This window comes from Molossus molossus, unplaced genomic scaffold (assembly GCF_014108415.1).
Source record: "Molossus molossus isolate mMolMol1 unplaced genomic scaffold, mMolMol1.p scaffold_m16_p_1, whole genome shotgun sequence".
Lineage (NCBI taxonomy): Eukaryota > Metazoa > Chordata > Mammalia > Chiroptera > Molossidae > Molossus > Molossus molossus.
In genome coordinates this window covers 39,734,078-39,748,461 of record NW_023425344.1, presented here as the reverse complement: position 1 = coordinate 39,748,461, position 14,384 = coordinate 39,734,078, and the positions used below count along the sequence as shown (strand labels likewise).

General features: G+C 37.7%; 1 protein-coding gene across 1 annotated transcript in view; it reads right to left on the bottom strand.

The window, feature by feature from the left end:
• The window catches only part of THEGL (theg spermatid protein like), a 72,696-nt gene that overhangs the window by 36,492 nt on the left and 21,820 nt on the right, over nucleotides 1-14,384 (bottom strand). The window contains exons 2-4 of the mRNA XM_036252485.1: nucleotides 13,301-13,331; nucleotides 6,038-6,103; nucleotides 1,452-1,580 (exon numbers count right to left, since the gene is read on the bottom strand). Coding sequence (XP_036108378.1) covers nucleotides 1,452-1,580; nucleotides 6,038-6,103; nucleotides 13,301-13,331 — 226 coding nt within the window. The remainder of the gene's footprint in view (nucleotides 1-1,451; nucleotides 1,581-6,037; nucleotides 6,104-13,300; nucleotides 13,332-14,384) is intronic.

Sequence of the window (14,384 nt, the reverse complement as noted above, 5' to 3'; positions counted from 1 at the left end):
ATCCATTCTGTTTGGGCAAGCAGCCTACAGTGACAAGCTGACACTAGTCCCTCATGCAAGCACATAACCTAGATAGCAGCCCACCAAGTCACAAAGTAAATGTAAGTTCCTGATATGACTTGAACCAAGAGCCCTTGGTCTGACAATTTCCCTACCCCCCAATGCTTTGCACTTACACTCTCCTTACCGAAGGTTCCTGTGGAGTTTACCAAAGTCCCACTCCTTTACTTTGAATTGACCAATCTGGTGTCAGCCTAGAAATCCCAACGACTCTACCCATGAACCCTAATAAAAGCATGTGGCCCGAGTTTTGCCTGTCTCTTTCTGAACTCTGCCTTGACCTCCCCGTGTGGCCCCTTGAGGCATGCCGGGTACTTCCTCTAGGACCTGTGAGTAATAAACTTCTCTATTTCAATTTCCTTTATGGCCTGGTATGACCATCTGGCACTCTGTGCTCCACTTAACAAATGTTAATTTGACAAAGTCATAACAGCCTTATATCTATTAAATAAATTGAATTTATAGTTAAAAACCGTCCCACCAAATGGCCCAGATGACTTTATTGGTGGATTCTATCAAATATTTAAAAAAGAAATAAATATCAATTCTATACATTTTCCGTTTCTATGATGACAGCATTGCCATAAACAAAGACATTGCCGCAGACAAAGACATTACAAGAAATTATAGACCAATATCTCTCATGAACACAGGTACAAAAATTCTAAAGTTGTATTGGAACACAGACATGCTCTGTTCACATGCCACTATAATGGCAGAATCAGGTTGTTACAACAGAGACTTTGACCAACTTTGTATCTTGCTCCTACCAGAAAAAGTGCTGACTTTGACTGAAGTTGCAAACTGAAAAAGATATAGAAATAGCTACATCAATTATTCTGAAAGCCAAATTTTAGACAAATAATAGTCTTCACTTTTTTTTTTTACTTTAATCTGCCTCACTGCCTGCACCCCTCCCCCACAGTATTTCCTTAAAGAGCCCACCAGCAAAAAGCCTAGTCATTTCACAAACATGTGCTAAAAGCAAATTTACAAAATCAACAGCCTTAACAACACTCTTGCCTTTAGATGTCTTAATTAACTCATGGTAATCAAACCCATGGGTGGTGTACAAAACTCATAAAGTTTCTTGCCCAAATAAGTTTATACACAACAATGTTATATATGGTACATATTCTTGCATAATACCCTTACTTTATTAACATGTAGAAATCCTGGTAAGTCAAAACATTATAAGATATAATACATGTCTTTAATAGCTAAATATTAGATCTTGCCCTGGAAAAGGTTTACTATAGCATCAGATTAGAAACTATAGAATCCCTAATCCTCAATAAGTTTTGACTACAAGATGATTTACGGTTTTTACAGAAAAGGGCTGGGTTCTGTATTCATTTTCCTAGAGACTCCTGATAACAAACAATACTAACCTGTTAGGTACATATCTGTGGGAGACTTCCTTGGGCTGGGCAAGGTTCTCAAGTCTTCTGGTCAGCTGATTCTTCAAAGCAGTACGGCAAATAGGGCGAATAGGGTCTTGATTTCCCCAAAGCAGTTTTCTGTTAGAAAGCAGAAAATTTTTTAAAAAATTAAAAAATAGCCCTGGCCGGTTTGGCTCAGCGGTTAGACCGTCGGCCTGCAGTTTGTCCCTGGCCCTGGTTGGGTCATGCGGGTGGCAACCACTCGATGTGTTCCTTTCAAATCAATGTTTCTCTCTCTCTCTCCCTCCCACTCTACCTGAAATATCCTTGGGTGCGGATTTAAAAAATAAATAAAACATTTCTGGAAACCAATGAAAATGATCACACAATAACACAATTATCTATGGATTCAGCGAAAGCAGTCCTGAGAGAAAAGTTCATAGCACTACAGGCCTACCTCAAGAAATAAGAAAAATTTCTAACTAACTTCACAACTTAAAGAACGAGAAAGCAAACAAAAAGAAAACCCCAGAGCAAGTAGAAGGAAAGAAATAGTAAAGATCAGAGCAGAAATAAACAACATAGAGACCAAAAAAAAAAAAACAATTCAAAAGATCAATAAAACAAAAAACTGGTTCTTTGAAAAGATAAACAAGATTGATGGACCCTTCGCCAGACTCACCGAGAAACAAAGAGAGAGAACCCAAATACACAAAATCAGAAATGAAAGAGGAGAAGTAACAACTGACACCACAGAAATAAAAAGGATCGTTAACAAATAGTATGAACAATTATACAAATGGGACAATCTAAGCAAAATGGACAAATTTTTAGAAACACAGAGTCTCCCAAAACTGAACCGGGAAGAGAGAGAAAACTTGAACAGACCAATAACAACAGACGAAATTGAAGATGTAATCAATACTCTTCCAGCAAACAAAAGCCCAGCCCAGACAGCTTCATGAGGGAGTTTTATCGAACATTCAAAAAAGAACTAACACCCAGTCTCCTCAAACTATTCCAAAAAAGTCAAGAAGGAAGACTTCCAAACTCGTTTTATGAGGCCAGCATAATTCTAATTCCAAAATCAGATAAAGTCACTACAAAGAAAGAAAACTACATGCCAATATTCCTGATGAACATAGATGCCAAAATCCTGAACAAAATACTAGCAAATCAGATCCAGCAATACATTAAAAAATTATTCACCATGACCAATTGGGATTCATCCCAGGGATGCAAGGCTGGTATAATATTTGCAAATCAATAAATATGATACACCACATAAAAAAATGAAAGATAAAAACCATGTGATTTTATCAATAGATTCTGAAAAACATTAGACAAAATCCAGCACACATTTCTGATGAAAACTCTCAGCAATGTGGGAATAATGGGATCATATCTCGACATTATAAAGGCCATATATGAAAAACCTACAGCCAACATCATACTCAATGGGCAAAAACTAAAAGCATTTCCCTTAAGAACAGGAACAAGACAGGGATGTCCACTTTAACCACTCTTATTTAACATAGTACTGGAAGTCTTAGCCACAGCAATCAGACATGAAGAAAAAATGAAAGGGATCCAAATTGGAAAGGAGGAAGTGAAGCTGTCATTATTCACAGATGACATGATATTATACCTAGAAAACCCTAAAGACTCCATCAAAAATCTACTAAAGCTAATAAACAAATTTGGCAAGGTAGCAGGATACAAATTAACATCAAGAAATCGACAGCATCTTATATACCAATAATGAACCCACAGAAAGAGAAACTAAAAAAATCCCATTTACCACTGCAGCAAAAAAATTAAGATACCTAGAAATAAATTTAACCAAAGAAGTAAAGGACCTATTTACAGAAAACTACAGGACATTGAAGATATCAATAGATGCTGAAATAGGAAGATATGAAAAAAAGTGGAAGCACATACCTTGTTCATAGATTGGAAGAATGAACATTAAAATGTCCATACTACCCAAAGCAATCTATAGATTCAATGCAATCCCATCAAAATACCAACAACATATTTCACAGAACTTGAACAAATGCTTCAAAAGTTCATAGTGAACCAAAAAGACCCTGAATAGCCACAGCGATCTTGAAAAACAAGGACAAAGCAGGTGGAATCACAATACGTACAGTCCTCCCTGGCCACTTTGCCCTTCGAGGTTCGCGGCTTCACTCTATCGCAGTTTACTATTTGAAAAACTGGACAGAGTGAATCTGCAACCGTCAAAGCACAAAGTGGAAAGGGACAAGTGTATATAAATAAAGAATCCTACTTCGTGGAAATTCATTTATCGTAATAGAGTCTGGAACTGATTTAACACGATAAACAAGGGTCAACTGTATCAGATATCAGGTTATACTATGAAGCCACCGTAATCAAAACAGCCTGGTGCTGGCACAAGAACAGGCGTATAGATGAATGGAACAGAACACAGAACCCGGAAATTGACCAAAGACATTATGCTCAATTAATATTTGACAGAGTTGACAAGATCATACAATGGAGTAAAGACAGCCTCTTTAATAAATGGTCTTGGAAAAATTGGACAGCTACATGCAAAAAAAACAAAACTAGACCATCAACTTACACCATACACAAGAAAAAACTCAAAGTAAATAAAAGGTTTAAATGTGATTTGTGAATCCATAAAAATCCTAGAAGAACATGTAGGCAACAAAATTTCCAACATCATGCCCTGGCTGGTTTGGCTCAGCAGTTAGAGCATTGGCCTGTGGTCCAGAGAGACCCAAGTTCGGTTCCCGCTAAGGGCACATGCCATGATTGCAGTTTGTCCCCGGCCTTGGTTGGGTTGTGCAGGAGGCAGCCACTCAGTGTGTCCCTTTCACATCGATGTTTCTGTCTCTCTCTCTCCCTCCCACTCTATCTGAACAAAAACTGGAAAAATGTCCTCAGATGAGGATAAAAAAAAAAATTCAGATGTAGCAGAATTTCCACTGACACATCACCTAAGGCAACAGAAACAAAGGAAAAAATGAACACATGGGACTATATCAAACTAAAAAGCTTCTACACAGCAAAAGAAACAACCATCAAAATGGAAAGGCAACCCACGGAGAGGTTTAATTTCCTGGGAAGACAGGAAAGTCATCCATTCTTTTCAGCAGTTAGAGAATAAACATGTACTCATTATTAATGACACAAATTCAGATGTTAAGGAAGGGGAGCTATATCCCACACATTTTAAAATATTTGCTTTTAATTTTATCCCATTACAGTCTTAAACACTTCTTTGCATGTTCAAAATGGTCCAGAAGCCCCTGAACTTGACTGCAGCCTTGAAAGGAGGCCTGCTAGGTTACAAAGTGAATGTCATTTGCCTTGAGGCACAAACAGTGGCACATTAACAAATCACTATAACCACCAACAGTGTCCACTCATGTGGTTTATTCCACTAGACTGCCATTTCATAGACAGTTTGAGGGGGTTTCCTGATAGCAGACATGGTTTTACTTCTTGTATACTGCTGAAGAATCATTTTTCTTTACATTATATCATCATACCCTATCATTAAAACATTATTCAGTGACTTTTTCCCAACAACATATAAACTACATAAGTGCCAATGATACATCAGAGAAGGGGTTAATTTCCAAAATATATAGAGTGCTCATAAAACTCACCTAAAGGAAGACAAAGAACCCAATTTAAAAATGGGCAGAGGACCTAAATAGACACCTCTCCAAAAAGGACATACAAATGGCCAAGAGACATATGAAGAAATGTTCAACATCACTAATCATCAGAGAGATGCAAATTTAAACAACTATGAGGTATCACTTCACACCTGTCAGAATGGCCGCCATCAACAAATCATCAAACAAGTGTTGGCAAGGGTGTGGAGAAAATGGGACTCTAGTACACTGCTGGGGGGAATGCAGACTGGTGCAGCCGCTATGGAAAACAGTATGGTGTTTCCTCAAAAAATTGAAAATTGAATTGCCATTTGACCCAGTGATCCCACTTCTAGGAATACATCCTAAGAAGCCTGAAACACCAATCAGAAAGAATATATGTATCCCTATGTTTGTAGCAGCACTGTTTACAGTCACCAAGATCTGAAAACAGCCCAAGTGTTCATCAATAGATGAGTGGGTAAAAAAGCTGTGGTACCTATACACAATGGAACATTATGCAGCTATAAAAAAGAAAGATCTCTTATCCTTTGAGACAACATTGAGGGACCTCGAGAGTATCATGCTAAGCGAAATAAGCCAAGCAGAGAAAGACAAATACCACATGATTTCACTTATTTGTGGAATATAATGAACAAGGTGGGCTGATGAACAAAATAGACCCAGAAACATAGAAAGAAGTATGGTTCAGACTAACAAACCTCAGAGTAGGAGGGCAGGGGAGATGGATGAGATAAACCAAATAACTTATATGCATGTATGCAAAACCAATGTACATAGACAACAATGCTGGGGGAGGATGGGGAGGAGGGTGTCTAGGGGTGAAAAAAGGAGAAACATCTGTAAAAAAAAAAAAAAAGATTAAAAATCGGAAAAAAAGAAACACGTTATCACAAACAAAACTATATAATATTTCCTTACCTATCTGGGGCTCTCCATTGTTTTTTAGGCTTAGAAAGAGCTTTCATCCTCTTCCTAGAAAAAAAGCTAACAAACACCAGCTGATTAATTCAAAGAGAATACTTAATAAATATGGTTACATTAGATGACTTCTACTCAAACAAATCCCATCTGAAGGGGGACAAAACCCCAATATCCTATTTGACATAATTTGAAGAATGCTAAAGAGCTCAAAGTATTCAAAAATATTGTGGACCCAAAATTCTCCCTTCTAAAATTATTAATAATGTAGCACATAATAAAATAAAGACAATAAATATGGAATAAAACCAAGAGCATATTGTCTCGAGAAGACCCCAGGTAAAATGCACACTTATTAATGGAACAAACCTTCATGTCATATATTAAGGTAATTTGTAAATGTTTTGATGATACTGAATTCTAAAGAGATTGTTCAGATAAATTTCAGACTGAATGGCTGACTTTGGAAAAACTATGAAATAGGCAAAATATACTTTTGGTACCACTCACCCCCTTTTCTGCCCTACTCTACTCCCTTGGACCTTCCCTGATTGTTCTGAATCCACCTATAGAAGAGACCGTTTAATTTCCCTAAGCATCCATGTGTCACTGTACATTTCCCAGCCTCCCTTGCAACAGCTTGGAGTCATGTGCCTAGCTGTGTCTAACTTCAGCAGAAGTAGCCTTTTCAGGACAATGCACTTAAGAACTAGTGTGCCTCCTCCGTTTCTCTCTTTCCCTGTTGCAAGATGGCATATCTACAAGACAGGAGAGCCAGCCAACTCACACTGGATTGTGATGTGTGGGAGAAATAGACTCTTACTGCATTGTCATTGACACTGCCTATCCTATGCAGACTAATATATCACCTATGTTACTGCAGTTCATATTCTAATTATTTATGAATAATTATTCATTAGAATAGTAATGTATTCTAATTATTAATCAGAATAATTATTTATTCTAATTATTTATTATTTAAACCCTATAGTTTAAAGGGTCCAATATATAACAACCCTTTTATGCCCACAATTAGGAACTAACTGAAAAACAGGTACATGAGTCAGACGAATAGAATAAACGTGCTTTCTGTAGTATTGACAAAACTACATTGAAGAGAACAGAGGATCCCTGACATCTTTGAATTGAACTCGTCCCCAGAGCTGCAAAGTCTCCTGCTGTAGGGGCTAAGTTTGTTACATGACAGAGAGCGGACTGCAAAGATCGTTCACTGTAGATAGGTAGATCCCAAACAGAGAGGACCCAGAAGGGGCCAGTTCTCTTTTCCAACTCCATCAAACAGATATCACTCCCACCCCTTGGGGAATCTAACTAAGGGATAAGGCCAGAGGCCAGGAGAATTACCAAAGAAAGTGCTTCTATATACAAAAAAGGGGGGGTGACCAAGAAGTGTTCTTTGTAACACTTGCCTTAGCACTTTCATAGGGTCTAAACTCTATGTTAGAATAAGCCCTGGTCCTGGTGTCAGGTAAGATTCAGGCCTGACACAGCACGTGCACATGGCCTCTCAACCAAGTGGTTATTGATGCATCATGAAGCTCCTTTCAGAAAGTGGGAGGAGGCAAAGGGGGCTTGATAGGAACCCCCATGATTGCATATTCACAAAACTGGGACATCCACCCTGAAAATCAAGCTAAAATTCTTCAATCACATTATCTATTTCCATGTTACTCTCTTTTTTTAATTTTTTTTATTAATTAATTAATTTTTGGTACAGATGTTTCTCCTTTCCCCCCCACTGATTCCCCCTCCCACTTCCTCCCTGCCCTGTCCCCAGCTTTGTTGTCCATGTCCATTTTTCATGCATACATGCATATAAGATCTGTGGTTTATCTCTCCCCACCGCCCCCTCTTCTGGGGATTGTCAGTCTGTACCCCACTTCCATGTCTCTGAAACTACCCCATTCCTCAGACTGTTATGTTCATTATATTCCACAGATAAGTGAGATCATGTGATATTTGTCTTTCCCTGCTTGGCTTGTTTCGCTTAGGATAATACTTTCCAGGTCCCTCCATGTCGTCTCAAAGGATAAGAGATCTTTCTTTCTTACAGCTGCGTAGTACTGCATTGTGTATATGTACCACTGCTGTTTTATCCATTCGTCTACTGATGGACACTTGGGCTGTTTCCAGATCTTAGCTATTATAAACAGTGCTTCTACAAACATGGGGGTACATATGTATCAGGCTTCTTAAGGTATATTCCTAGAAGTGGGATCACTGGGTCAAATGGCAGTTCAATTTTTAATTTTTTTGAAGTAACACCATAGTGTTTTCCATAGTGGCTGCACAAGTCTGCATTCCCACCAACAGTGTACTAGAGTCCCCTTTTCTCCACACCCTCGCCAACACTTGTTGTTTGATGATTTGTTGATGGCGGCCATTCTGACAGGTGTGAGGTGATACCTCATTGTTGTTTTAATTTGCATCTCTCTGATGATTAGTGATGTTGAGCATTTCTTCATATGTCTCTTAGCCATTTGTATGTCCTGTTTGAAGAGGTGTCTATTTAGGTCCTCTGCCCATCTTATAATAGGGTTCTTTGTCTTCCTTTTGTTGAGTTGTATGAGCATTGTATGTATATTGGAAATTAACTCCTTATCTGATATATCATTGGCAATTATGCTCTCCCATACAGTGGGTAGCCTTTCCGTTTTGATGATTGTATCTTTCCCTGTGCAGAAGCTTTTGAGTTTGATGTAGTCCCATGTGTTCATTTTCTCCTTTGTTTCTGTTGCCTTAGGTGATGTATCAGTGAAAATTCTGCTGCATGTGATGTCTGAAATTTTGTTGCCTATAGTTTCTTCTAGGATTTTTATGGATTCATGAGTCACATTTAAGTCTTTTATCCATTTTGAGTTTATTCTTGTGCAGGGTGTAAGTTGATGGTCTAGTTTCATTTTTCTGCATGTAGCTGTCCAATTTTCCCAACACCATTTATTAAAGAGGCTGTCCTTACTCCACTGTATGCTCTTGCCACCTTTGTCAAATATTAATTGAGCATATTGCCTTGGGTCCATTTCTGGGTTCTCTGTTCTGTTCCACTGGTCTATATGCCTTGCCTGGTCTTGTGCCAGTTCCAGGCTGTTTTGATTATAGTGGCTTTGTAGTATAACCTGAAATCTGGTAATGTGATCCCTCCAACTTTGTTCTTCTTTTTCAAGACTGCTGTGGCTGTTCGAGGTCTTTTTTGGTTCCAATCCATGTTACTCTTTTTATTTCACTTTTATTGTCTCTCAGCCTTTAGTAACAACTTATTTGCCCCTTAACACTTTGCCTTAGCTGTGCAAGGAGAATAATGCAAGTAAGGATTCCATGCACACAACAGGGCATCAGTATTAACAGGGGGACATTTCTCCTGAGTCCACTGTGGTGATAGTTGCAATTAATCTTGGGGACAAGGAACACTTGGTCCAACAATTATTTTCACCTTATTTCTTATCCCTGGGAAAGTTATTTAGTTTTATGAGCTTTAATTCATTCATTCAATAAACATTCACTGAGCACTTACTATGTACAAAGTAGGGTTCTAGGGCTGAGGGTACCTTGGTGACTAATGTAAAAAAAAAATTCTTGCTCTCATATCTGAACAGAAAGACAATAAATACAAAATATATTAGATGGCAATAAGAGCTATAAAAAAAAAAAAGCTAGTAAAGGGGATAAGGAATATGTGGTGGGGAGAAGGTTGCAATTTTACTTTTTTATTTTTTATTTCATTTTGTTACAGATGTTTCTCCTTTTTCCCCCATTGACACCCTCCTCCTGATACCTACCTCCACCCATCCCCAGCATTGTTGTCTATGTCCATGGTTACGCATACATGCATGTAAGTTCTGTGGTTTATCACGTCCCTCTCCTGCCCCCTCTTCTGAGGTTGTCAGTTTGTAGAGAGTTGCAATTTTAAATAGGGTAATCAAAGAAGGTATTATTGATTAGGTTCTATTTCAATAATGACTAGATATACAAAGTTTCCAGGAAAAGATCACCCCATTCCAACAGTAATAGCAAGTGCAAAGGCCCTAGGGCAAGAAGCATGCCTATATGTTTGAAAAATAAGAGGAGGCCAATGTGGTTAACTTCATCTATAAATGAAAATAACTGTATCCATCTCAAAGGGCAGTGTGCCTAGCACATTCTAACTATGGAGTGGGTACTTGGTAATGTCCATTCCTTTTTCCGTTCTTACCTGTAGCACCTAGTATGATAGCTTGTATGTAGTAAATGTTCAGTACATGCTAATTGAGTTTAATTGGTATTTGTTTAAAATATAAACTTAAGTGCCTTATATGGGAAATCATGGAACTATCAGTAAACCAGATAAAGTGATATACATTTAAGACTGTTTGTTTTAGTGCTTGAGAAGGTTGCTAGATCAAAAACAGGTTTGAAGGTAGTAAGAATGTACTCCACCTCCACACTTTTCCCCCCACAGACTCTGGACTCTACTGACTCCCCCTTTTCCAATTGCAACTAACCTATCTGCATTTTGTCCCTCAGGACTCTTGCTTAATTCAAGCTCCCAGACTGAAATCCCCAAATCCTTTTGGGATCTATGAAGATAATAATGGGAGTCCATGCCTTTAGAGCATTTCAAAAAGTCCCATGGAATTCTACTCCACCCACAGTCAGGCTGTAGAAACCACCCAAAACACCAAATGTGTTTCTGAGGTGTATCATCTCCATATGTTACTTCATGCGGACAGGAGACTCTGATTAATACTTACACTTGTCCTTAATTTTAAAAAAGGTAATCAATGTAGTTTGTTTTAGAAACAAAAACATATTTCAAAACATGAGATTGAGGTAGTGAATAGAGATAACCAAAAGATTTTCTGGTGGCGAAACACTTGGAGATCTGCTATGTAACTGATACAATGCAATCCCCAAGCCATGTGTGTTAATATCTAGAGACAAGGAAGGGCGGTGGGGGAATCTACATCCTTATTCAATAGAAGAATGACTTCACCATTCAGCTACCCCATGAGCCCTGCTGAGAGAGCCTGAGCCCACTTTCCAAGGAGGTGGCTAGGTATAGGAGAAAGAAACTCACAGTTGCAGACAAAACATCTTATTATATATTAATCTTTTTAAGCAAGTTAGACTCTGACTTCCTTCATAACCTCCAAGCCAAGATTTCCCTTGCAACCCTTTCTTCACCAGCTAAATGTTTTTCAGTGTATCATTTTATATAAGACCATTGAAAGTTTCCTGGTTACTCCTATAGATACTTATATTGGGTTGTTATTTCACTTGGAAATAATCTCATTAACATTTGCTAATTCTGTGTGGAGATCTAACACCTCTCCTTTGCGTTTACTTATTGTGCATTATGTTGCCATAGCTACATCTCCAGCCTACATCTCTTCATCTCAACTCTGGCTTCCCTTGTCTCTGAAGTATTGCATTACCTTGCAATGTCTAGGCATGATCCTGTGCAGAAACAAAAGACTGTGGTTGAACGATTTTAACTGTTGAAGGGCAGATTCTTAAAAAATGAGGATTACATTATTGTCCCATGTTTTCATTGGTTATTAGTCTCCTATAGTTTCCCAATAGCTAAAAAAGTTTTTGAAATCTTTACCTTGGGTTCAGAGTAATAAATATATGTTTACATAGCAGCAATTATGGAAAAGATTTCAGGTCTGAATTGATGGGGTAATTCAGATAGTTCTTTCTTTTATTCAAAATGCTCTTTTACATTGAACTATTTTGCATATAGTCAGAAAATATTTTCTGTCATAACAGTGGGCACAGCACACTTCTTTAACAAACACTTTGTAAAGAATGGAGACAGAGATGAATAATGGAGATAGCACAATTTCCTCATCGAATCAAACCAAATTAACCAACCAAACAAAAGCAAGAAGCAGTATAATAATCATAATCAAAATAATAACAACAAAAACATTTTAAAAAATCACTCTCTAAACAGTCTTTTTTTTAAAGCTTAAACAATTACTAGGTAAACTGTTTTGCTGTCCATTTAGCCACTTGGCATACATTTAGTTCAACAATGTGGGGTTTTTTTTGTTTTTTGTTTTCCTTTATTGACTTTTAGAGAAAGAAGAAGGGAGGGGGAAAAAGAGAGAGAAACATCAATGAGGGAAAACATCAATTGGATGCCTCCAGCATGCCCCCCACTGGGGATCAGGCCCACAACCTGGGCATGTGCCCTGACCAGGAATCGAACCAGCAACCTCTTGGTGCATGGGTCGACGCTCAACCACTGAGCCATACTGGTTGGGCGGGCAATGTGGTATTTTAAGTGGACACTCAGTAACACTCAGTAAATGTTAGTCCCACCAGCTTTCCTACTCAGCCACCATACAACCTTGTCCAAGGGACATAATTACTCTGAATTTCATTTTCTCTCAGTAAAATCTAGTTAATTATATCTGCACTATCTAGTTCTCAGGATTCTTGTGAGAGAAAAAAATTTTAACTGCAAAGCACTACATACAAATTAAGTAGCAGTATTTACTGCCTACAAGAGGTGAGAAAAAACAACTAGAAAGCAGAATACATAGAAAATACAAAGTAAGTCTAAATAATAATAAATATGAATGTTTAACCCACTTAGTAAAAGAGTAGATAAAAATAAAATCTGGTGTAATTTATTTCTCATCTAAATGAACCACTGATATGAACCCTTGGTATTTTTCTTTAATGAATCTATCCTGATACCTCCTCAAAGTATATCTTAGCCAAACCAAGAATAAACATCTGTTTTCAAAAAGCATTTATTTTGTATGTTGTACACACACACACACACACACACACACACACACTTTTTTTTTTAATAGAGGACATTTTCTTGAAATTTCCCTAATTATTGTACTTGAATTAGAGGTTAAGTGGAGTGGAATACATTGACCTAGAGCTTCACAAAATCTGTGACATGAGATTGTCAGTGCAGAATCCCAGGTCCCTTGAAGGTTCAGACCTAGTATGTAACACCTAGTGTATAGCAAACAAGTAAAAAAACACTGAATAGAAGGAGAGTTCTCCTACGTTTCAATATTCTTCCCCATTCTCACTTCTTACTCACTTTCTCTACTTTCCTTTTCCAGCAGGATTTGTCATCAGAAAGGGGCTTTATGACCGAGGGAAAACACAGGAATTCTCTCAACACCCCCCCCCCCTCCTCGCTAACTTCCACTTCAAATGGCCTGAGTTTGCCCCATCCAGCTAGGTAGCCCACTGGCTCAAGTCTGAAGAACAGTACTGTAAATGTCTTACCATTTCCTTGCTAACTCACGGGGAACAGGAGCTGCAAAAGAGAAAAGTAAAAGCAAAAATGAGATTCAATAAGAATCAATGATATAAAGCTAACATCACAAATCAGTAAAAAAGCTAGGAAAAAATACTGTTTAGGGGAATGGCCAAATTAAATATGACATATCATGTACCAAAACAAATCTCAGCAGTTAATAAACCACAACTGAGGAGTTAAAACTTTTAAAATTGAATTAGAGCAAAAATAAAAGAATATCTACTTAATCACTGGATTTTAATCTGAGTTAAAGGTGACAAAACACAGAGGGAAAATATAGATTAAAATATTTAAAACTTAAAACGTCTATATGTCAACAATTAAAACTTGAAGAGGAAATAAAAATTTGGAGAAATATTTGGCAACAAATATGATAAGGATTAACAGTCTTAATATTTGAAAAGTATAAAAGTATAGATGAATAAGAAAAACACTAAGGTAGATGTTAAAAGTTAAATGGACAAAGGAGACAATTGAATTTATATATGAAGACATAAAGTGGACTAATAAACATAAGAAAGTTCAAACTTGTTTGTAATCAAAACAAAGCAAATAAAATATGAGGTATGACGCCCTGGCCAGTTTGGCTCAGCGGTTGAGCGTCGGCCTGCGGACCAGAGTCCCGGTTCCCACTAGGGGCATGTACCCGCACCCCACCCCCCAAAAAAAATTGAAAAAAAAATGAGGTATGTTTTTAACTATCAAATTAACAAAATTTTTTGCAAAGGATAATGATGCTGGAAGGATAAGATGAAGTGAGTACTTATTTGTGGAATATAATGAACATAACAGTCTGAAGAACAGGGTAGTCCTAGAGATGTGGAAGTAGGGTACAGACTGACAATCCCCAGAAGAGGGGGTAGGGGAGATGAACCACAGAACTTATATGCATGTGTGCATAACCAATGGACGTGGACAACAAAGCTGGGGACAGGGCCGGGAGGGAGGGGGAGGAGGGTGTCAATGGGGGAAAAAAAAGAAACATCTGTAACAAAAATAAATAAATAAAATTTTTTTTTAAGTTTAAAAAAAAAAAAAGATGAGGTGATA